This window comes from Phocoena phocoena, chromosome 13 (assembly GCF_963924675.1).
Source record: "Phocoena phocoena chromosome 13, mPhoPho1.1, whole genome shotgun sequence".
NCBI lineage: Eukaryota > Metazoa > Chordata > Mammalia > Artiodactyla > Phocoenidae > Phocoena > Phocoena phocoena.
Genome location: NC_089231.1, coordinates 52,195,957 through 52,222,736, shown reverse-complemented (window position 1 = coordinate 52,222,736; position 26,780 = coordinate 52,195,957). Strand labels below are relative to the sequence as shown.

General features: G+C 35.9%; 1 protein-coding gene across 1 annotated transcript in view; it reads right to left on the bottom strand.

Annotated features, from left to right (window-relative positions):
* Positions 1 to 2,369: 2,369 nt before the first annotated feature.
* ESCO1 (establishment of sister chromatid cohesion N-acetyltransferase 1) overlaps positions 2,370 to 26,780 on the bottom strand; it is a 39,685-nt gene continuing 15,274 nt past the window's right edge. The window contains exons 6-9 of the mRNA XM_065890222.1: positions 13,321 to 13,410; positions 10,652 to 10,795; positions 8,035 to 8,222; positions 2,370 to 2,517 (exon numbers count right to left, since the gene is read on the bottom strand). Of these exons, the coding sequence (XP_065746294.1) occupies positions 2,370 to 2,517; positions 8,035 to 8,222; positions 10,652 to 10,795; positions 13,321 to 13,410 (570 nt within the window). The remainder of the gene's footprint in view (positions 2,518 to 8,034; positions 8,223 to 10,651; positions 10,796 to 13,320; positions 13,411 to 26,780) is intronic.

The following is a 26,780-nucleotide window of genomic DNA, read 5'->3' as shown; positions in this document are numbered from 1 at the left end:
TGCACGTGCATTCTCAAGTGTTCCTCAATACTCTCTCCTACCCTCTCAGTTCATAAACCTCAGGGTGGCGATCTCTTCTAAACCTTCAAATAACTAAATAAATTTGCTTAGTTCAAACTTTTTCCAGACTCTAGATCTACATGTTCAGTTATATACAAAATAGATATTTCCACTTGGAGATTCTGCAACCACCTTAAAATTGTGAGCAAAACTGAGCGCATCCTTCCCCATCTAATCTTGCCAACCTAATTCTCCAGTATGCCCTTCTCAGTCAATTACCCAAATGAAAATTACTCTAGATTCTCCTGTCATGATCCTTCTCTGGTCAGTTATCAACTCTATCAATTCTTCAGTTTTATCTCCTCAGAGTTCATCTGTCTCCTCATCTTCACCCACACATCATAGGTTTAGTTCAGTTTTCAGCATCTTTCACAAAGACTGCTACTGTAAGCCCTCAATTATCGTCTAAGTTCTAGATTCCTCACTTGTAAACTCTACCTCATGGGGTTGTCATGATAATTAAATAAAATAATGCATCACTAAACACAAGGTATGACACATGGCAAACATTCAAGTGTTAAATATTATTAATAATTCTGAGAGAAATAGCTAGATTGTAAAACTTATTTGAGGGGCTGTCTTTAGTACAAACATGAAAAACCGTTTTCCTAGTAATGGTAACCTTTACACCGACCAATAAATATAGCCTCTCTACTTCCAAGTCCCCTTGAAACCACCAAGTTTGGCTCCCCAAAGAAGCATACTATTGCTTATATGGAAACTGCGAGATTAACAGTTACTAGGACATCTACACTACACCTGAAAATTTCATCCTGTTTTTAAAAAATTACAGTCCCTGTCAGGCAAACGTTGAGACCAGGGATAACTAGAAGAGTCTCAAGCCCAAAGAGAAAAGCAGTGTTGAGAGTTGGACCATCATGATGAATCAGAGGGGAATATTTACACTGCCTTACCACTCCACCCTATAAAGACTACGGAGCCTTACACCACTCTATTAATTTTAAAAGCACACATCTAAGGGTGATAAAATATATACCTGTCTGTTAATCATAGTTTAAAAGCCCTAATTTTTAGCTGGTTTTAATTTCAGCTCATAAAATTAATCTATGTTAAATCACAGTGGTGCTTCATTCTTGGGCCATGGCTCTTTATTTCTTTGAAAGAGCAGAAAATTCTGATGTTAGGATCTTGTCTTTTGGAGATGTTACTGACATACTTATCCTATGGCAAACTGGTGAAAACTACCTTTTAAGAAGCCAGTGTTTTAATCTTTTTTCAAGGTATCAAAACTAACAAACTTCCTGAAAAAGCACAATAATAATACACCATTATCACATTTATCACTTAGAAAAAGCTATCAAGTATTTTATTATTTTATTCTACATTATATACAGGTCATAAAAGGCCACAGCAGTTTTTCAACATATAAACCCTTTAAAAGTAGAGGGCACTATGAAGGATAGACAAGTATCAAAATGAAGTCCAATAATGAGGGCATATACCCAGTGTAGTATTTCTGAGGAGTAACGAAGCAGATACCAAGTCCTCCATATTTAGCTTGCAACTATTCCACAGGTTTTCATAAATCTCTTTGGGCCTGTTAATAGCCGAAGTGTGCCAGTTGCCATTTATTTTAAAAAGTGAAACCAGAATGAAAGAATAAACTAGAGGGTACCATTCTAATTCTAGTCACTTACAGCTCTCCAAGAAGGAAAGCCTCAATTCTTTTCCACCTTCCACTTTTTGCTGCTATTAAGAAGCGGAAAGAGAGAAATGGAAGAAAAAGTTCGGCTTTGCTTTTTTGTGAGGATTCTTTTAAATTATATACCAGACCCTTTAAGAATTAGCTTTGAGTTCCTAAACAGGTAACATCACACCCTCCTTGAGTAATAATGCAAAAACATCGGTTTCCACTCTGTGAAAATACAATCTTTAAAACTATAACTGGTATCAGCAGATCAATATAAAAAAATACAGTACCAAGCTGCACTGGTATATTTCCATAATTAAGAACTTCAAAATATACTTATCACTGAGACCATAGTCCTTGCATTAGTTTCAGTCCACTATGAACAATTATCTGCTGCATGTAAACATGTCTAAATAACTATAGATAAAATACATCAATCATAAATTTCTGTAAAAGATAATAAAATATCTTCTTTAAAAAACAAAACAACAATAAGCAATTACTGCATTTTTTCCAATTTTATGAAAATGGAACAACCTTAGAGTTGTTGCCAGTCCTGAGTTCATTGTAATAAAAATGGCCCTAGTTCCTGGTTAAAGTCAGCAACCAATCCATTCTCTTCAGTAGATGTCTTCTGGACTGCAGGCATGAATTTATTTTAGGTGCTATTCTGTCCATTAATAAAATTATATACCAGAAACTGACCAGTGCCACAGTACTGTGTTGCAAACAGTTTTCCATCAGGAGTAGGATCTGAGAAAGCAATTTCTTCTTTACTCAAGTATGAGCCATATATAAAGTTACTCCTATTAAAAAAGGGGGGGGAGTAGAAGGGTAAAAAAAAAAGTATATTATTTTTAATCATTAAAATTGGAAAAACCTGTCAAATAAAATTTGAATAAAGACTTTTTAGGTAATGCTGTATATTCTAGAAACTTAAAAATAATTGTCTTATAAAAAGCAATCATAGTTTTAAAAACATTTACCCAACACCTTTTCACAGTAAAAATACTTCAACAACTCTAAATAGAAGAAACTTCCTCAACCTGATAAAGAGCATCAAAAGGCATCAAAGTTAATGGAAAAAAAAAAGACTGAAAACTGTTCCTCAGAGATCAGGAACAGGGTAATAAGGCTACGTCTGCTCACACCTCTTCTATTAAAACAGGAAAATTAGACAAGCAAAAGAAATAAGAAGCAACCACGTTGGAAAGGAAGAAGTAAAATTATCTCTTTTTACAGATGACATGATCTTTTATATACAAAAATCCTCTGGAATTCACAAAATAACTATTAGATCTAATAAAGAATGAGTTCAGCAAGTTTGTAGGACATAAGATCGATATTAAACAATTAATTGTATTTCTATACACTTGCAATGAACAATTCAAAATGAAATTTAGAAAACAAGTCTATTTGCAATAACACTGAAAGAGTAAATACTTAGGATTAAATTTAGAGACATGCAAGACCTAAAAAATGATAACTATAGAGCATTGTGGAAGGAAATTAAAGACTACTTAAGTAAACAGAAAGACATCCCATGTTTACGAATCAGAAGACTTAATATTGCTAAAACGGCATTACTCTCCAAATTGATCTATACTGGGCTTCTCTGCAAAAATTAACAAGCTGGTCCTAAAATTCATATGAAAATGCAAGAGACACTGAATAGTGAAAAGAATCTTTAAAAAGAACAAATTTATAGAACTCACATTTCCTTATTTCAAAACTTACAACAAATCTACAGTATTCCAGACAGTGGGCTGCCGGCACAAGAGACCAATGGAATAGAACTGAGTCCAGACACAAACCCTCACATTTATTTTTTTATTTTATTTTATTTTTTATTTTTATTTTTTTTGCAGTACGCGGGCCTCTCATTGCTGTGGCCTCTCCCGTTGCGGAGCACAGGCTTCGGATGGATGCGCAGGCTCAGCGGCCATGGCTCACAGGCCCAGCCTCTTCGCGGCATGTGGGATCCTCCCGGACCGGGGCAAGAACCCATGTCCCCTGAATTGGCAGGCGGACTCTCATCCATTGCGCCACCAGGGAGGCCCAAACCCTCACATTTATGATCAATCATTTTTGACAAAGGTGGCAAGACCATTCAATGGGAAAGAAAAGTCCCTTTAATAAATGGTGCTGGAACGACTGGATATCCACATTGAAAAGAATGAAGTTGGATTCTACCTCACATCATACACAAAAATTAATTAAAATGGATCAAAGACCTAAATATAAGAACTAAAATTATAAACTCTTGAAAAAAAATACAGGCCTAAATCTTTGTGGCCTTGGATGAGGATATTGTTTCTTAGATATGTGACAAGGAAAAAAGATATATAATTTGGAGTTCAAAATTAAAAACTTCTGTGCTTCAAAGAATACTAAGAAGATGAAAGGACAATCATAAAATGGTAGAAAATATTTGCATATCATATATCTGATAAGGGACTCATCTCCAGAATATATAAAGAACTATTACAACTAAAGAAGAGAAAGACAAATGAACCAATTTAAAAATGGACATAGGATTGATTGAATAGGCATTTCTCTGAAGATATATATAAATGGCCAACAAACATCATTACCTATTAGGGAAATGTAAATCAAAAACCACAATGAAATACCACTTCATACCCACTAGGATGGCTAAAAAGACAGATAATAACAAGTGTTGGTGAGAATGAGGAGAAATTAGAACCCTTGTAACATTGCTCGTGGAGTTGTAAAACAGTGCAGCCACTTTGCAAAATAGTTCAGCAGATCCTCAAAATGTTATATGGTTACCATATGGCCCAATTCTCCTACGTATGTACCAAAAGAAATATACATACGCAAGTATTTCTCTATTTACCAAGAGAAATAAAAATACACAGCCTTCCCTGGTGGCACAATGGTTAAGGATCCGCCTGCCAATGCAGGGGATGTGGGTTCGATCCCTGGTCAGGGAACTAAGATCCCACACAGTGTGGGGCAACAAAGCCCGCACGCCACAACTACTGAGCTCGCGCTCCTCAATGAGAGAGCCTGCATGCCACGCACTCTGGAGCCTGCGCCACACTAGAGAAGAGAAAACCCGCACGCCACAACTAGAGACAAGCCCATGCCACAACGAAGAGCCCGCATGCCACAACATGCGCCACAACGAAAAATCCCACATGCTGTAATGAAGATCCCACATGCCACAACAAAGACCCGATGCAGCTAAATAAATAAATAAACATTAAAAAAAAATACAGTTCAGAATAGGCAAATCTATTGAGACAAAAGTAGATTATTGGTTGCCAGAAGCTGGAGGAGAAGGAAATGGGGAAATTGGGTATCAGGTTTTGGGGAGACTGAAGGAAATGTCTTAGAATTAGACAGTGGTGATGGTTACACAGCCTTCTAAATATACTAAAACCCAGTGAAGTGTCACTTTAAAAAGATGACCAAAAAGGCCACCTACTGAATGGGAGAGGATATTTGCAAATGATATATCCAGTAAGGAGTTAATACCCAAAATATACAGAGAACTCATACAACTCAACATCAAAAAAAAAAAAACCTGATTAAAACATGGGCAGAGAATCTGCAAAGGCATTTTCCCAAGGAAGACAAAAAGAGGGCCAACAGGCACATGGAAAGATGTCCAACATCACTAATCATCAGGGAAAGGCAAATCAAAACCACAATGAGGTATTATCACCTCACACCTGTCAAAATGGCTATTATCAAAATGACAACAAATATCAAGTCTTGGTGAGGATGTGGAGAAAAGGGAACCCTCATGCACAGTTGGTAGAAATGTAAACCGGTGCAGCCACTATGGAAAACAGTATGGAGAGTCCTCAAAAAAATTAAAAATAGAACTTTATATATGACCATATAAATTCCACTCCTGAGTACTTACCCAAAGGAAAAAAATACACATTAGAAAAAATATATGCACCTCTGTGTTCACTGTAGCATTATTTACAATAGACAAGATATGAAAGCAACCTAAATGTCCATCAATAGATAAGTGGATAAAGAAGATGCTGTGTGTATACACACAACCAGAGACATACACACAGACACAAACACACACACAACGGAATATTACTCAGCCACAAAAAAGAATGAAATCTTGCCATTTACAACAACACGGATGGACCTAGAGGGTGAAATAAGTTAAAGAAAGAAAAATGCTGTATGATTTCACTTATACATGGAATCTAAGATGCAAAACAAATAAACATAACAAAACAGAAACACAATTATAGATACACAGAACAAATAGGTGGTTGCCAGAGGGAAGGGGAGGGTGGCGGGGGGGGGGGCGGGGAGGGAGAAATAGGTGCAGGAGATTAAGAGGCACAAACTTGCAGTTGTAAAATAAATAAGTCAATGGTATGAAACGCACAGTATGGAGAATACAGTCAATAACTACGTAATATCTTTGTATGGTGACATATCTGTATCTAGACTTATTGTGGTGACCATTTTGAAATGTATAAAAATACGGAAACAATGTTGTATAACAGGAACTAACATAGTGTTGCAGGTCAATTATACTTCAAATAAACAAACTCAAAAAGAGATCAGATTTATGGTTACGAGGGGTGGGGATTTGGGGAGAGGGGGTATTCAATGAAGGCAGTCAAAAGGTATAAACTTCCCGTTATAAGATAAATAAGTACTAGGGATGTAATGTATAATATGATAAACATAATTAGCACTGCTGTGTGTTATATATGAAAGTTGTTGAGAGTAAATCCTAAGAGTTCTCATCACAAGGAAAAAATTTTTCTATTTCTTTAATTTTGTATCTATATGAGATGATGGATGTTTACTGCACTTATTGTGATAATCATGTCATGATGTATGTAAGTCAAACCATTTGTTGTATACCTTAAACTTATACAGTGTTGTATGTCAATCATAATTCAATAAAACTGGAAGAAAAAATGGTTAATTAAAAACAAGATAAATTTTGTGCTATGTAATTATATCTCAATAAAGCTGTTATTTTTAAATGTTTTAAATTTTGCCAGGATATAGACTATTAGTAGAATTTTCATATTGTAATCGTAACAAGGTGAGATGGGTACATAAAGGAACAATAAATGAAAAGAGTTAGAAACCTCTATGTTTTAACAGGAAGCTTAGAGTGGCAATCTCAGTATCACACAGAACAAACACAATGACTACAATGTTTTATGTTTTTATAAACTAGAACCATCTTATGGTTTTGACAAGACCTAAGTTTTACAAGATTTAAAGGAGGGACAATACCCTCATTTAGGACAATTATTTAATCAGCTGCATTTTCCAGGTTTAGTTCTGAAAGAGCTAAAAATAGACCTGCCTCTTGTCAAGAGAAGGGTAGGTAGATCTAAGCCCTTCTGGATCACTACTCATTGATAAAACAAAAATAAGGGAGAGAGACCTGAAACACAGTAAGGCTCTAAGAGACTTAAGAGTCTTAGGAACTCACTTATATCAATAATGGATTATTTTGAAAGCTATACCTATACGTAGTAGTAGACAGGTATTCTATGAATAAACAGACACAAGAGACCAACCTAAAAAACCTCATTTGCATGATTAATTTAAACCTCTTTCATTAATCCTTTAGCAAAGATGCTTTAAAGAGCAAAAAACATGTAATTTTCTGAATCTTCTCCTCTATACCTTTGATTAAAAATCAAGCAATAAAAGCAAGAAGAAAAACTATTAAGAGATTTAGATTATTTACAAATACTATTCTTAAATTAAGACGAATTTTCCCAAAAGCTAAACTCCCAAGAAATTTCCCATACTTCTTTGGTTATCTTTAAGATTCTCTAATATTGAACGCAATTTGAAATAAGTGGGTTATTTTGGCCTGATATCACAGATGCAAATTAAAAAAAGTTAAAATGGTTTAATACTTAACCCATAGTGCTTTCTTCCCCCTCAGGTTAACTTCACATAAAAAGCACTCACAGATCCAACATACTGACAATCTTATGCAGGTTTTAAATTAATATAAATAAAGGTTACACATTTAAGATTAACTAAAGGCCATTCTTTTTTTTTTTTTGCGGTATGCGGGCCTCTCACTACTGTGGCCTCTCCCGTTGCGGAGCACAGGCTCTGGACGCGCAGGCCCAGCGGCCATGGCTCACGGGCCCAGCCGCTCTGCGGCCTGTGGGATCTTCCCGGACCGGGGCATGAACCCATGTCCCCTGCATCGGCAGGCGGACTCTCAACCACTGCGCCACCAGGGAAGCCCCTAAATGCCATTCTTTATATAAAACTCTGCTTAAATCCTAAACTACTGAAAATGACTTGAAGAATTACATTTAAGTTACCTTAGGCATTCAATCATGCGAGAAGCAATTTTCTTCCGACGCATCATGCTGAACACCCATATGCGGCTGATCCCACAGATTGCAGGCTCTGGCAATGTTGAGCAGCACCAGGCTTTTTGCCTTTCAAATCTGACTTTTTCTTCTTCTGACCTGATAACTGGAAGTTTTTCTTCTATAACTCTGTAGCCCTATATGTAGCAAAATAGGGGGAAATTTTAAACTTTATTTATTTGTATTGGAGCAGAGTTGGTTTACAATGTTGTGCCAGTCTCTGCTGCACGGCACAGTGACCCCACTGTACACAGAGACGTTGTTGGAGGGGCGGGAATTTTAAAGTGGGAATATTGTTAAGCAACTGTCTAGTACTGACCTTAGTGAGGAGGCCACTACTTCTGTCTGGCTTCTTAACAAACTATGGGAACCACTTACGCTTTCACCCTCATTTTAGGAAATAAACAGACCTGGATCTACATTCTGTTCTAACTCGCTAGTTACGTGACCATGAGATAAAGTTACTTAATTATGCTCTGGGTTCCTTACCAATAAATTGGAACTCTCCACCACCTCCTTCAGAGAACTGCTGAGATTAAATAAGGAAATATATACACAGCAGCCTGCCATCACAGCTGGCACATAATAGGAACTGAATGCTAATTTTCTCTACCTCCCATATCCTAGGACCAGCAAAAGGACATGTTAAGAACTCGGCAGTCACAACTGTTTCTGGGCCTGCTGCCATAGTTCTAGGGTTCACAGCTGTGCAGGAACTAGGACGAGGGATGGCAGAGGAATCAAGAGTTAAAAAGGTCCTTTCCCTACACTCTTACCTCTTAAAAAAAAAAAAAAAAAAAACTCTAAGAAAACATACATCTCTTCTGCCAGTCTAGTGGCCAAAAAGGGACATGGCTAGCCTTCTGATGGGACGTGGTACACAAGTTAAAACAATCAGACAACACAACTGAGAGTTAACAAAGAACAAACAAGCAAATATTACACAACTATGTTCTAATCTAAACACTGCTACAAGTCATTTCTGGAACTAGGTAGAATAAAAATTAAAAAACACAAGGGTGGGGAGTTCCCTGATAGTCTAGTGGTTAGGACTCAGCGCTTTCACTGCCATGGCCGATTCAATCCCTGGTCAGGGACCTGAGCTCCCGTAAGCCACGCAGCACGGCCAAAAAAAAAAAAAAAAAAAACCCAGAAAACTACAAGGGTTTACTGAAGAACATTCATTGTGAACAACAACAACCAAATACAAAACACTGTAAGAAACAGTCAAAAACAAGACAGATGTCTGCAATTTCTTTTAATGCTTAGTCATTTGCCAAACAGATGTAAGAATGCTCTATCATAAAATTTGCAAATATCTTTGTCACTCTGTGCAAATCTGACTTCAAATATTTAATTTCCCTCATCTAATTAACTTCATTTGTTTCAATCATCAATTTCGTCTAAAAACTGATACTTCCCACAAGTCGGTATCTTACTATTAACCCTCCTCAGGAGTAATAAATCATGCTAGTTGGAGTGAAATTAAGGGGGGTGAGTTGCTAAGGACAATCCTTAAACACACAACAGTTATTCAATACACACTGAAAGCACTTTGGCATTCAGGAAAATCAAGCATGACATTGTTGATATCTCTTAAAAGTGGGACAATCAAGACTCAGGGACCTATCAAGTGGATAAATGATAAAGCAAAGAATAAATCCACTGCAATGAAAAAACAAACCCACACAATTTGTACTATGCAAAAATTAACTCAATTACAGTATGGCAAGCTTCTATGAGTTAGTCATTTTATATCAAATTTGTATCTCCAAACTACTTTGTCAGCTATTTATTTAAATCAAATTTGTAATTACAAACAGCAAGATTCATAAACTACACAATTTCAGGCTGAATTTTTTTAATGTAGCTTAACATATGGAAATTAACTCACGCAGATTTGTTTTGACTTTGTACTTTATTAGAAAATTTTATGATGAAGCATCCACTTGCAGGCAACTAAAAGATACTATTTGTTTTTTTTTGCACAATTTGGCTCTTAAATACAAGCCAAGTCCTCATCTAGAGCTCAACCAAAGAAGTGGTGATCCACTGCAGGAGTGCGCAACTTTTCATAAAGGGCCAGGCAATAAGTATTTTAGGCTTTGCAGCATACCTGGCCTCTGTTGCAACTATTCAACTCAGTCTTTGTAGTGTGAAAGCAGCCACAGACAATATGTAAGCAAATGGGCATGGCTGTGCTACAATAAAACTTTATAAAAAACAGGTTGGATTTTGCCTTCAGGCTGTAATTTGCCAACCCCTGATTTATTCCAGCGCTGAAGGGACTGAGACAGACATTACGTTAGCAGCCAACAAGGAAACTTCCCGAACAAAATTTAATAGTACTTTTGAGTTACAGAATTTTTCTCTTATACTTTATACTGACTTGAGAAACTAATTCCCATGCAAGATACAACTCCACTGTAGTAAAGAATTACACACAGGAATTCTTGCATTCATACTCTTCCTTACATAAAACACTGAAAAATTTACCAGGATTATGTTATTCCTGTAACTCTTTAAACACCATACTACATACGACCACTCTTTAAAAATCACTTACCCATTGGATATGTTCTGCAATTAGGCAACCAACTACTTTTTTGTCATTAGAAATAAAGAGAAGTGTTTTTGTTCTGGAATAGCACATTAGTGGAGCCTGCTGGAAACCTAAGTCATTATCAACCATCTCTCTAATCTCGTCAACCTGCCAAATAAAGAACAATATTTTTTTTTAACAACAAAAGCATTTTATATATGTAAAAATATACTATTTCAGTTCAATAAATTGAGTATATTATTCCAAGCAGGATATCCTCTTAAGAGTGCTTCTGAATGACTGTCCTGACCAACAAATGTTTTTCAAGCCCTGTGGACCAATTTGCAAAAGGAGGAAAGAATGGAGAGTAATGTCAAGCCCAGCAGTCTGGGAACAACAGGAGTGAGAGTTCCTACAATAGGTAATAAGAACAAAGACTTCCCATTAGAAGGATCATGGGTTTGAGTACTGGAGAGAACTTCACTGGAATCTTCGCCAGGCAAGCCACACTTTTCTTCTTCGCAAGGCTTAATGAATACTCTCATCAGTAAAATGCAGGTGAACACAGAAGACAGACATAAATGTTTACTCCTTATCAACCATTTATAGGCCAGACATTATGCAAAGCACTTTATCAATATTATCTCATTTAAATGCAACACCTCTTAGAGGCTTAAAGTTTCTTTTGCATATAGAAGAAATAAAATTCAAAAGTAACTTTCCCATGTCAGATATGGGACACCTAGAACCAAAGAGCTGGGATTTCTGGGATTTGAACCTATAATGTTAATATGGCATCGAACTGCTTCTTTCTGTTACCTCCTAGAATTGTGGTCAAGGTCAAATACGGTAAGCTCAAACTTTTATAGGTTCTCAAAGTCAAGATTTTTGTAGGCACCCACACATTAGTTCCTTCCCCGGTTAAAAAATAATCTGCAAATATTCAGTCCAATAAACATTCATTTGTGACACTAAGTTTAAAATGCAAATAACACCTAAGAGGGTTAAGTACTCACACCTCTGACATGCAGAATACCATGTAATACATCCCTTATTCAGTGATGAAAACTCAAGTCCTCCTAATCCTAGAACAATACGCCACAATACAATACCTGACTCAGTTACTAAAGGCAAATGACTCACAATTCCTTAGATTTTAATTTTTAACCTATTATGGGTTACTAACCAGTAACATACTGAATTGTAGGTTACTAAGAGTCTGTCCTGAGAAATGAAAATGAGGAAATTAGAATTTCCTGTGGAGTCTTGGTAAGAAATGTATGGACGCCACATGCAGTAAAGCAAAGTACCCACTGTGCATTTCCAAATGATAACAGTTGGAATTCCAAAAATTCCATAATTTAATTTTCATTTAGTCAGTTACTAATCCAACATTAATTCAACAAGTATTTGTTTCTGTGCAAGGATCAATGTTTCAAATACAAGACAGGTTTATGTGCCATTCTAAATACTACTGTCTATACTGTTCAGCAGTGGTAACATGGGAGCTTATTTGAGTAACGGGGATTGTTCAGTTATATATTCAGGGTACCCGAAAAGTCAGGAACCACAGGATAAACTTATACAAATGATCCTTGAACAACACAGGTTTGAACAGGATGGGTCCACTTTTACATGGATATTTTTCAATAGTAAATACTTCAGTACTACATGGTCCGTGGTTGGTTGAATCCGAAGATATAGAGGAACCTAGCACACCGAATTATATGTAGATTAACACTGCCTCCCCCAACCGTTGTTCAAGGATCTGTAAGTGGAATGTTAGCTATATTTTCAAATAACAGGTTCAAAGTGTTTTTCTTCAACCTCCCTTTCAGGTGAAGTATTCCTAAATTTAAAGAGGTCCAACTATTAACCTGAGAAAAGTAAATAAACTACTTTCCTTGTGTTTCTAGATATGTTGAAAACACTTTAGTTTAATTAAGTTTTTCAGATAAACGATCAGACCCATTGCTTTACATTATGAGGTACTTCTGAAAAAGCATCTGGAGGAAAAACATTTTGAGCATATTATTTGAAAATGTAATTAATATATTCATTAAAAATAAGTTTGTCCTATGGTCTCCTGACATTTAGGGTACTCTATATAATAAAATGATTCCAGACTTCATTATCTCTCTGGTTCATTTCTCTGAACCCTAAATTGGACTAAAATCTGGCTCACAGAGGATTTTAAGTTTTCTCCATTACATTTATAAATCAGAATATATCTTATTTTCTACCTTAACATTATGATTACTTCATGTTTAACTTAAGGATAACTATGACCTACTACTAGATCCCCTTCTGCAATAAGCTTTTATTTAGAAATTTACTCAGAATAAAATGACATTTATTAATTTTAATTTTACAAATTATGATTCAGATTTTTATTTTAATTTTGATTCTTGAAATAATTTATGTGGCATTATTCATTACTATGCCTTCATACCATCACTCAAATTACTGGTAATATGAGACAGTAATCAATCAATCCACTAAAAATTCATTTCACTTATGCTAGATACACTACAAAGTTAAAGCATAATTTTTCAGTTGGGTTGTGACTAAATGCTTATTTCTTGTTTTCAGAATTGGTTTTTAAATGTGTTCTGCCAGCAATACGTTATACTCTTAAAGTTAGCTGCAAAATTATACTATTCATTCTGTGTGAAATTTCACTGGAAATTTACCTTTTTCAGGGCATACTTTGGGTCTTCAGGAAGAACCATTATTATCCTGCCATCAGGATATTCAGCTAGAATTCTTTCTTTTTTCCAACCCTAGATATATATATATAAAAAGAAGAATTAATTTTATTTATCACATTTCATACATCATATTCATGTACAATAAGAAAAATATATCAATGTGTCTAAAAATTACAGACATGGAAAAGTATATGCTCATTAATATTTAATAAGACATGATAAATCAGGTAATTTGTATAATAGGTATAATACAAGCTAATTTCTCTCTACTATTCATTCAGAGATCTAATACCACAATAGCATTTCTAATTTATCATTTCCCATTTTAAATTAATTTAGAAAAATCACACACCAAAAGCAAGCCCCTTAAGGTCAGTGATTCCCAGAACCTAAAGGATAACTCACCCAGTTTCTTGATAAGAGAATTAAAGTCTTAAATTTCTTTGGAACATCGTTACCTCCACAAACAAACACTCATGGTTTTATGTCTGGCATGCCAAAGACCTCCAGGAGGTTTTAAATGAACTGATTTGCATGCAGTAGCCCAATATGTAAGGAATAGTTTTTATTCTTATTGATCACAACTATCAAAGTCACAAGAAGGATACTATAAAAATATAACTACCTTCTAAGAATCTAATAGGGAAGGAGAGGCTACGTTGTGTGTATCTGAAGTTAAACATACTCAAAAAAAGAGAGGTAATAAACTCTTCTTCAGATCCACACTCGTGGTGATTAATGAGCAGAACCTGCATGAAAAAAAAAACAAAACAAAAGCCACTTAAATCTAGTAAGATGGGACTGAACCAGAGGTTAAAACTAGGAGCTTTGAAGTTAAAAATAAGTACAGAAGGAATGAGCTTAACTAGTTGTTCCATTTGTCTTACCCAACCAACTTTAAATAAAAATGCCTTTCAAGAAGCAATATGTACTTCTATTAAAGAAAACCAGCATCTTCTTTCTGAGATTTGTTTGAGAATATTAAAGCTCAATGAAACCAAGAAAAAGGCAACTATATTTTTAAAAATACTATGGCAAGTCTGAAAGGAGGTTGATTTTCTTAAATAATCCAGAATGGTCTTTTTGGGAGAGGGCAGGATCTTAGCTGGGGACAAAAAGTCTAGAAATAAACTTGGTATAAATCACAATTTGGATTAAAGTATTTAAAATCAGAATTTGTTTAAAAAATAGAGCACCCAAAGGTAAAGTAAAATTCAGACTATAATTATGATGGTAATGCGTTCCCAAGATTTGAAAAGAAAAAAGGAGCAGAAACAATAGTCACAGAAGTCATTTTTTTCAAACTAGAAACGAAAATCTGAATCATATCCAGATTTGAATATAGGTAAAATGCTTTTACAAGGAATAAAAGATATCACCCTCTTTAAAAACAAATTTACATTACTATGTTATTTTTGGAAAAAGTTTTTAAAATAAATCTATTTCACATAAAATGAAAATGGAGACTTTTCATTTTAAAAACTAAATGACAAATTCAATGAAAAGCTAGAATTTAAGTAACCCCAACTTATAACAAAGTCATACGTCCTGAACTGAATTACCTAAAGATAATCTGATAAGCTATTTTCCTACTGTCTTTAAAAATAACAATACTGGTCTAATGTCATTATATTGCACCGTAGGCACTAGATAAAGTATTTTGCTTTACTGACTTTTTAGTACAAAAACTTTCTCTTGGTACAAGTTGAGACTTGCATGTTCACGCAGGAAATGTTATCACAATTGGATTTGATACAATTTTTTAAAATGTTTTAAGTATGATTGTTTTTTCATGTACATGTATAAGCAGCAGGAATTGCAACGGGCAGAGTTATTACTGCTTAGGTTTCTAATGTTTATGAAGACAGCATATTTAAGTGAAAACTTTTTAAGAGTTCTGGAATAAAAGTTCAGGATTTAAATCCCATTTCTTGGTAGTTACTAGCTATATGGTCTTGGGCAAATCACTGGAACTCTCATTCTGTTTCCTGACCTACGCTATGGACAAAATAGTTGTCATCACATACATTACTTAGGAGTTTAGAGCACTGCATTTAAGAGATGATACCTCACAGAGAGCAGCCACTCAGTAACTCTTAGTAACTTCCACTCTACCTTCCTAATGGTATCAAACTAAAATCCATGTACTACTTTAAGAAAACACAATTAAAAAGTCCCCAAAGTTAAATACGACAATAAATTCGAATCTTGGACAAGGCAAAGATGAAAGAACCAAGTTGGCTAATATCTGTCAAATAAGATAATAAAGACATTCATATGCTTCAACTGCAGTTAACTCTTTCCTAGAGTCAATAACCACATGATCCTCCTATCTTTAGAATACTTAGATGAGATGAAATGTGTCTGCTACTTGAAACTGAGACAGAGGTAGAGGTTTTGGGAAGGGTAAATGCAATTCAGAGGAAGAACCAAATAGCCACAGCTTTTTTTGGCAAAGATATAAATTTCAATGCAGTGCATTTACACCTTTCACCTTCAGCTCTAACATGTTACACATATCCCTCTGCTAGCAAGTGGTATTTTCCAAACCCCAAATATTCTTAATTCACCCATCTGACTACTGAAAAGCAGAACGCTTTACACTGCTGATAGCAATCAATTATTTTTTTTTTGCCCCAACCCCACTGTAGTTACTCTAGACTTCAGAGCCTAAAGAATGGAAGGGGTTTTTCCTCTTTTTCCATTTGAAAAAGATTACAATTAAAAACAAAATACATTGGGTGGTGAATATATTGATGTATACAATTGCTGAAATTCATCAACCAAACATTTAGATCTGTGCGTTCAAGTTATATACGTTCATACTAATCACTTTCATAAAAGGTTGAATGGAAATACCCATGAAAGAATACCCTGAAAAATAAAACCAGTAACCAGCTTTTCAAAAAAATTATCAACAAATATGGCAAGGAAAAAAAAAAAAGACCTAGAGGGAGAACCTTTAGATTAAGAGATTTAAGAGACATACCAACCAATGCAACATATGGACCTTAATTCAAACAGTACAGAAAATTACGAGATATTTGGGGAGATTCTGAACCCTGAGGGAATATCTGATATTAAGGAATTAAATTTTAAAGGTGTGGTTATACTCTTTAAATCCTGTTTACGGTTAAAAAAAAAAAAAGAGCAATCTTTTCATCTTTTAAAAATACATATTTAAAAATATCCACTAAAATGATAATGTGACACCTGGGTTTCACTTTAAAATAATTAGGAAGGGTGGATGCAAGAAGATTTCCCATGAATTGTGACTTCTTAAAGCTAAGTGATGAGTACCTGGGGACTCACTGTTTGGTGGTGGGGATGTGGGGCAACATGGGGTAGACTATTTTGGAAAGTTCAAATCACCCATTGTCAAAGCTGTGCCCAAGGCCCAAGGCTTGCTCAAATACCATTTACTCAGACGTGAAAAATGAATGTCAAATGAATCCAGTCAGCAGAGTGGTTAGACCTGAGGCTGGGAAAAGCACTGACTGCAGTGGGGGCACAGAGCGGCTTCTGAGATGCTAGTGGTGTTTCTTGTCATGTGGGTGTTCACTTTGCAAAACTACATCATTAAGCTGAGCACTCATTATTTGGGTACCTTTCTTTACATGTTGTATTTCAATTAAAATTTTACTTAAAATTACTAAAGGAATTTGAAAAACAGACATTTTTAGTTCGACAGCAAGTCTAACACTTTTTATATGTTGAAATAGATATATTCTAAATACCATCTCTTTTTTAAAAAAATTTTAAGTCTTCAGAAACAAAAGTAAATTAAAATTAGCTCATTCAAAGTTCGGTCACATGCTCTTTTGGACAGTACCCAAGGCAGAAAGCATAAAAAACTGCAGAAAAACTGCATAAGAGAAACAAATTATAGACTCTTGAAATATATAAAAATATTTTGTTGAAATGAATTTTAAACATAAATATGTACTTATGAACATTTTAAAAGTCAGCAAGGACATACACCAAAATATAAACAGAGGTTATCTGAGTGATTTAATTTTTTCCTTTTAGTTTATCTGTATTTCCTGTTTTTTCTACTTTAATAAAATGTTATAATAAAAGTATTAATATACTTTAACTACCCGCAAGCAGCTGGTTTTAATTCATGTTTGGATACTTGGCAAAAATAATCTTGTATTAACAACAATGATGATAAAGATGTGTTTCCATGCCCTCTCCAGGCACACCACCTTCCCCGAATCTCCATGTGTTCACCAACCCAAAAGCTCTCTGAACCCTGTCCTTCTGGGTTTTTTGGAGGCTTCACTACAGAGGCAGAACTGATCAAATCATTGGCCACTGGTAAAAGAACTCAATCTCCAGCCCCTCTCCCCTCCCCAGGATCAGGGTGTGAGAACTGAAAGTTCCAACCCTCTGTAGTCGGCTCCACTGGCAAACAGCCCCCGTCCTTGGGTGAGCTCCAAAGGTCATCTCATTAAAGTAACAAAAGACACTTTCTCCCATCACTTAGGAAATTCCAAAGGTTCTGGGAGCTGAGTCAGGACAAGCACTGAAGATGGGGTCAATTATTTCTGAGCTAAATTTATTGTACACACAATGTATTTTGTTGAAATTCAAATAAAATAATAAGAACCTAGTCTATTACTCATGGACCCTAGAGCCAACTACGTCACTCACTAGCTGTGTGATTTCAGGCAAAATACAGATCCTTCTTTCTGCTGTTTCCTCATTTATAAATTAATTGTAACTACTTAGTGATCTGCTAAAAGAACTAAGAGGAGTTTAATATGGGTAAAATGCTTAGAGGAGTCCCTGGTACACAGAAAGACCTTAACTAATATCATTTCTTTTCCCTCCTAAATGTAAAATAAATTAATTTGTATCAATTTATTTACCCCCAAAAAATTCCTCTGGGAATTAAAAAACATGAAGATATCTTATATGTTGATTTGTGTTCAGTCAACCAGGCATGAATGATATAATCAGTCTATTAAAGCAAAATTAAGCACAATGCTATGTGAAGTTAACCTTCAAATCCGTTAGCTATATTTATTACTACTAGAGTATTTCAAGATTCATCGTTTCCCATTTTAAATGACTTAACCACTAAAAGCTAGCCAACCTGTTTAATTTTTCAGTTTTAAAGAAGGTATTCAGAAAAACGAAAGTCCCATGACACAGTGGGGTTTTTTTATTCATTCAGTGAGTCAGAAATCAAAGAGTATACATAAGAATTTGTTTTATTTTAGAAAAATCTGACTCAATTCTACAGATGTTTTATAGACTTTTCATTTTGTAGGTATGCTATGATAGCAGGATCTCCTCCAGTGTACTTTTCTCATTCTCTGCAATATTTGAACTGAACAGAAGCCAGAACCCCTAAAAGCTTCTACTCCTCCAGTAAAACTATTTGTTTTGATAAATCCTGTATCCTGTACCCCACGACCAATTTTCTTTGATCCACGGATTAAGCTACAGGGATCTGGAGTTTTGGGATGTCTAGACTGCTGAGGCCTACAATGAGACTTACTATAAATATAGACCATAAGCTCCAAAACGACTAAGACTTCGTTTGACACACACTATAGCCCAAGTCACAGCACTGAAAATTAAGTAACCAATAAATATTTTTGAAACGCTGGAGTGTGCCTGAAGGACTAAAGCCTCTATTCATAAAATCAAGAACTTAACCTCTCTGTCTTAGTTTTGTAACCCATAAAAGAGGAATGAAAACTACTTCACTAAGTTACAGTGAATTAAATAATACTTACTGAACAATTACAAAACTTAGTTATAGCTGACAGAATGTGGAAGGTAAAGAGGGGGAGAATGTAGTCACCAAGGAGTCAAATATCATTTATAAATATTAAAATTAAAGGCAATCAACAAAACTAAACATCAAAATATAGCTAGTAAAAACTGGGAAAAGAAGATTTTACTAAAACACATTTATATACCGCTCGAGATATATATATATATACATATAAGCTATATATACAATGTTGGAAACACTGAAAAAGACAAAACTGCTTAACCAGTGGAGAATGAGACTGGAAACAGGGTAGGGAAAAAGGGGTTTTTTTTTTTTTTCATTTTATACCTTACAATTCTGGAAATTTCCATTTCTAGGTACACATACTGCTTTTATAAATTTTCTTTTAAAAGATGAGTTGAAGAATAAAAACTTTGAAGGCCACCCTTTAATTCACCTAAATTAAAATCTTTTCTAGGAAAAAAATGTGAAAGGAAAATTTTCTCCACAATGGAGGTTTGAAGAACAAATGCCCTTAAAAGCACATGTTAAAAGAGAAGTATTTAAATACTCTTTCTTGCAAGTAATACAATAATGGTATATAAGAAAATTTTTTCAATAATGCCTTTTCATAACTAAGGACCATCTGATTCTGAAATACAATTTTTAAAATTACTTTGGAAGGAACTCAATGATTTACAGAGCAACATCTGTTTTCAACAGTTATTTTCCATTTCTCTAACATCCCTGTCATGTGTATATATGTTTTTTAAATTATAGTTTTCACCACTTCCTGAGAAAAATCTAAGTTCTAAGAAATAGGTTTTTATGAGAGGTGCTTAATATGTTCTGAACAGCAAAACATTTTCATGGGTAAAATGGTAGAATCTTAAAACTACTTGGAGTTTTAATAGCTTCTGATTAAGAAAAACAAAAATCTAAAAGAAAGAGAAGTGATGAAGTCTGGTATTTATTAAAGTCACCCAATTTATAATTCAGGAAAAAAGTCTAGAGCTCAGCTAATTAGATATTTTTAATACATGGCAGTAACTTTCTGGACTAACTTGCTGGACTAACTAATGCTTAGTTTTCCCTGGGTAATAGAAGCTGATGCCTGGGGCACACTGACTGTCAACCAGTAAACAACTACTTTGGAATTCCAAATCTAAGTGACGTGATTACCAAGAGTCATTTGTTTGTTCCTAAACTTGTTTATGCCAATTTATTATTTTAACTATAAAATGCAATCAAATAAACTGACAAAATTATAGTGCAGGGACTTCCCTGGTGGCGCAGCGGTTAAGAATATGCCTGCCAACGAAGGGGACACAGGTTTGAGCCCTGGTCCGGGAAGATCCCACAAGCCGCGGAGCAACTAAGCCTGTGCGCCACAACTACTGAGCCCGCACTCTAAAGCCCGTGCGCCACAACTACTGAAGCATGTGCGCCTACAGCCCATGCTCTGCAATAAGAGAAGCCACCACAATGAGAAGCCTGCGGACCACAACGGAGAGCAGCCCCCGCTTGCCGCAACTAGAAAAAAACCTGCACGCAGCAATGAAGACCCAAGGCAGCCAAAATTAAATGAATAAACTTATTTATTTTTTAATTAAAAAAAAAGCACAGGTATTTGGGTCTGCATCTCCTCTTTAAAAAACGAGAGTGCAAAAATAGTTGTTTTAATGAAAGTTAGGCAGGACACTCTGGAAAAAAGCAAATAGGCCAAGTCTCTTTTAAAAATCAGAAATGCAACAAGAAAAATTCTATACCCAGATTCTCAGGTTGCTCTGCAATATTTAAGTTCTTCCTCTATATTTTTAAAAGTACATCATAAAGGATGGCTATGGGTGTGATGTATATGAGGAAAAAAACAAAGCTAAACTAATTAGAGGATCCATACTCAAAGAAACAGTTCATTTAACATACATTGACAGGCTTCAAATTATAATAAAATGTTTAAACTATGTAATGACCCTATAGAAGACATTGTTCTTTGCCCATCCCAAGCCATTCTCTCCCATTCTTTTTTTGACCATTTTGTTTGGGGCGGTAATATGTGTATTTTCAACAATAAATTCCAAATACTCCAGTGTTTCTCAACAGGGCTGTTACTGGAACTTTAGGCTAGACATTCTACCTTCTTTGGAAGTGTCACACGCATTGCAAAAAGTTCAGTACCTCTAAACCCTGCCCACCAAATGTCAATACTCTCCACGTATTTCCAGATGCTACCTAAAAGAAGTTATGTAATAAACACCCCATTCCCCTACCTTGAGAACCACTGGCACAATAAATCATATTCTCTTACTTCTTTTTGACAGATTCTTACATTCCCAGCTCTCTTGCAGCTAAAGGGTAGCTAGCTACTAGGCCCAGTTCTGGTGAATGAGACATAGGGAACTTTGCAAGAGCTTCTGGAAAATTGCTGTTCTTCACTGATAAAATGAAAAAACCACTTGAGGGACTCTTTTTGAAAGAATACCCACTCCAACCAACATTCCTGCTTTAAATCTGAATATGGTATCTGGACTACAGGAGTTTACTTTATGGACCATGAAGTTACAGCTATGAAGCTAAAAGTCAACACACTAAGGAGAAAAGGGCACTGAAGGAGAAATACCCAGTGTTCATGTTGGGTATTTTTAAAAAACATTTTTTTGATTGTTGAACTGCTGAATGGAACAACCCCAAGACTATGTACCTCCAGACTTCTTCTTAAGAAAACATGTATCCTTATGATTTAAGCTACTATTAGTTGGGTATTCTGATACTAAGGATCTCCACTTGAATCAACTTTTTTGATTAACTGACCCAATTTTCCCAACTGTGCCAGTTAAGAAAACTTCTGTAATTACATTATCAAATCTATTACTATAGGAATAATATTTCTTTTAAGGTATACTCGGGTCAGACCTAACTAAAAGTCATATGAAGAATTATGAGATTCTTTTCTCCGTCATTCTCAAATACTAAGGAATCCAAAACATCCCTTTATTAGATTCATCAATTAAGCACTTTTCAACTTGTAGCAGTAATCTCCCAGTATATAAGAAATATTTCATTTGATGTCAGTCTCATCTCAAGGTCATCTGGGCTTAGTGAGCAAATCTACTGACCTCTTCAGTTTCACTCATGATTTTTAAAAATTCATGGCCCAAACTCCACTCCATCCCAAGTCCCAAATCCATTACTGAAAAATGTTCTCTAAATGTATATCTTTGGGAGTTCCACTCCCAGTTAAGATAAAGAAGGTCATAAAAAGATCACTGGTTCTGTTGTAATAAGAAAACACCCAATAAACTAAAAAGCATTTTTTTTTTTAAGGCAATGCAGAGCTGTGGACTGATTTCCAGAGATGAACCACCCTACCTAGGTGAGCAGAGACCAGCAGTCATTTTTATCCCTAAGACATTGACCAATCAGTGTCTTAGAGGAGCAGGATTGCCACAGGCAGAGGACAAGAAAAGTCTACTACTGGGACAGGGAAAAATCAGTCAAATTCTTAATGGTCATAAGTGAGCTGGCATGGAAGTCTAAAATCTGGAGGAGCGCGAAACACAGAGGTAATTCTCCACCAACTCTCTCCCATGGGACATCTGCTGAGTGGGGCTAGGAGGTATTGTGTACTGTGGAGTGTAGATCCTCAACCTCTGCTGGAGAGAGGCACCTGATCCCAACCTTAAGACATTAAAAATCCAAATGGATAGAATAACTAAAATTTCAACCCAACTCAACTCCTAATGAAATCTAAGAGATCAGTCCCTTAATGTAGTTGCCAGACAGAAAGGAAAGCTTTGGCTAGGGGGTGGGAGGGCGGGGGCAGGGAAGGGAATTATCTGATTATCTACTTCAGTTGCTAGTGTTCTTTTATACACAATGTCCAAGAAAAACTTACAAGGCAAGACAGGAAGATTTAATATTGTCAACAGGTCAGTTCTTCCCAACTTGATCTATAGAGTCAATGCAATCCCAATCAAAATCCCAGCAAGCTATTTTGTGGATATTGACAAACTGATTCTAAAGTTTATATGGAGAGGCAAAAAAGTCAGAATAGCTAACACAATATTGAAAACGAACAGAGTCAGAGAACTAACACTATTGGACATCAAGACTTACTGTAAAGCTACAATCATCAAGCCAGTGTGACACTGGTGAAAGAAGAAACAATGAAACAGAATAGAAAGCCCAGAAATAGACCCACATATAGTCAACTGATCTTCGGTAAAAAGCAACAGCAATACAATGGAGAAAAGATGGTCTTTTCAACAAATGGTGCTGGAACTACTACTATATGTCCACGTAAAAAAAAAAAAAAAGGATTTAGATACAGACCTTACACCCTTCACGAAAATTAACTCAAAATGGACCATAGATGTAAATGTAAAATGCAAAACTATGAAAACTCCTAGGAGATAACAAAGGGAAAAATCCAGATGACCTTAGGTATGGCAATAATTCTTTAGATACAACACCAAAAGCACAATCCATGAAAGAAAGAACTGATAAGATGGACTTCATTAAACTTAAAATTAAAAACTTCTGTTCTGCAAAAGACACTGTCCAGAGGATGAGAAGACAAACCTCAGGGTTTGTCATATCAATACTTACAATGACCTAGCTCATAAAGGGCTGTTATCCAAAATATACAAGGAATTCTTAAAACTCGACTATAAGAAATCAAACAACCTGTTAAAAAATGGGCCAGGGACATCCCTGGTGGCTCAGTGGTTAAGAATCTGCCTGCCAATGCAGGGGACACGGGTTTGAGACCCGGTCTGGGAAGATCCCACATGTCGCGGAGCAACTAAGCCCGTGCGCCACAGCTACTGAGCCTGTGCTCTAGAGCCTGCGAGCCACAACTACTGAAGCCTGCATGTCACAACTGCTGAAGCCCGTGCGCCTAGAGCCCGTGCTCCATAGCAAGAGAAGCCACAGCAATGAGAAGCCCGCACACCTCAACTAAGAGTAGTCCCCGCTCACCAAAACTAGAGAAAGCCCGCGTGCAGCAACAAAGACCAATGCAGCCAAAAATAAATAAATTAATTAATTGAAAAAAAAAAAAAGGGCCAAAGACCTGGACAGATGCCTCACCAAAGAAGATATACAGATGGCAAATAAGCATATGAAAAGATGCTCCCTATTCTGTCACTATGGAAATGCAAATTAAAACAACAGTAAGATCCAATACACAACCATTAGAATGGCTAAAACCCAGAACACTGACAACATCAAATTTTGGCAAGAATGTGGAGCAACAGAAAATCTCATTCATTGCTGGTGGGAATGCAAAATGGTACAGCCACTTTGGAAAACAGTTTGGCAGTTCTTACAAAACTAGACACACTCCTACCACACGACCCAGCATTTGCACTCCTTAGTATTTACAAAAACGAGTTGAAAATGTATATCCACACAAAAACCTGCACATGGACATTTATAGCAGCTTTATTCACAATTGCCGAAATGTGGAAACAACCAAGATGTTCTTCAGTAGGTGAACAGGTAAATAAATTATGATACATCAGGATAATAAAATATTATTCATCACTAAAAAGAAATGAGCTATCATGAAAAGATACAGAGTAACTTTCAATGCATAATACCAAGTGAAAGAAGTCAATGTGAAAAGGCTACATACTGTATGATTCCAATTACATACCATTCTGGAAAAGGCCAAACTTTGGAAACAGTTAAAAAGATCAGTGGTTGCCAGGGACTGGGGCCGGGGTTAGGCAAGGATGAAGCAGGGGAGAACAGAAAAACTATTCTGTATGACATTACTGGATACATGTCATTATGTATCTTTTAAACCCATGAAATGTACAACACCAAGAGTGAATCCTAATATATACTATGTACTTTGGGTGATAATTTGTCAATGTAGGCTCATCAACTGCAACAAATATACCACTCTGGTGTGGAATGTCAAGCATATGTACGGGCAGGAGTATACAGGAACTCTCTCTACCGTAAGCTCAATTTCCCTATAATCTTAAACTACTCTATAAAAATAAAGTCTATAAAAAAAAAATAAGACCATGGACAGAAATAGGAAATTATGATCCAAGATCAAGAGGGGAAAAGTCAACAGAAACAGGCCCAGTGTGACCCAAATATTTGAATTAGCAGAAAAGAACTTTAAAATTGCTATTACACGTATGCTAAAGATTTTAAAGGACAAGAGGACAAACTACGTGAAAGAAGAATTTCAGGAGAGAAACTAAAACTCTCAAAATTTAATTCCTGTGATAGAAGGATTAGAAGCATTATTTTTATATATAAAGAAAAATTTATCTTACAGAAAATTAAAAACAACTTAAGAAAAACCACTGGTACAAAATAATCTATAATGACCTTATATCTTAGCCAAAAAAAAAAAAGAGTTAAATTACTTTGACTATTTTTCTAAACAAAGAACAAACGATTTTAGCACCTAAATTCAGTCAGATATGTAATTCAATATGCAAACCTAGTTAATAAACCTCTAACTGCCACCATGAATTCAAATTTGGGCTGCTTTACATATTTTGAAGTATGTTACTATTCTGTCTAACTTACAATATGCTCCATGTCCCCCAAAGATATTTGTACTATTAATTCCCAATGATTTAATATCAACAAATATCAGAGTTGCCAAAGTCCAGAGAAATCTGGTTTAATCTCATTTTTAAAATTATTTATTTATTTATTTATTTTTGCGGTATGCGGGCCTCTCACTGCTGTGGCCTCTCCCGTTGCGGAGCACAGGCTCCGGACGCGCAGGCTCAGTGGCCATGGCTCACGGGCCCAGCCACTCCGCGGCATGTGGGATCTTCCCGGACCGGAGCACGAACCCATGTCCCCTGCATCAGCAGGCAGACTCTCAACCACTGCGCCACCAGGGAAGCCCTTAATCTCATTTTTAAATGAGGAAACTGAGACTCACCACTCTTGTTCTGTGGCTTCAAATCAAAATCTGTTCTTTAATTCAATGCATTTGTTGAGCTCCTACTACGCATTGGCAGGTGCTCTTCAGCATGATAAACAGACTACCAAGGACTCTGCTTCGACACAGCTTCTACTCCAGTGGGGAATACACATAACAAACTTTCAGAGTGTGATAAGTTATACAGACAGAAGAGGGACAAAGGGGAGCTATTTTGTACTGGGTGGTCAGGGAGGGTGTCTTTAAGACCAGAATGAAGAGAGCCAGTATGTGAAGATCTGAGAGAAACACTCCAAGAAAAAGTAATATAAGTACAAATACACTAAGAATGGAATGTGGTTGAAGTGGTTTAAGAACAGAAGGAAGATCTGCATGACCGGAGTACAGCAAATAAGGGGAAGAGTGTAAGGAGATGAGATTAGAGAAGGGGGAGTGTGTGGGGCCTTGATGCCACAGTTAAGTACTCTGAATTTTATTCTATGTGCGATGTGAATTCACTGGAAAATTTTAAAGAAAGGAAGGACATAATCTGATTCAAGTTTCTAAAAGACTGCTATGGACAACATGCAGAAAGACTGCGGGGAACAAAAATGGAAGATGGGAGACCAGTTAGGGAAGCATTACACAAGTGGTCCAGGCAAAAAATGCTGCCAGCTTGGTTTAGAGCAGGAGCAGTAGACATGACAAAAGTGGGAGTATTTGGAATCTATTTTGAAGGTGAAATTCACTAATGGATTGAGTTACAAGGACAATAAAAAGAAAACTGAAGGACTGTTCTGAAGTTTT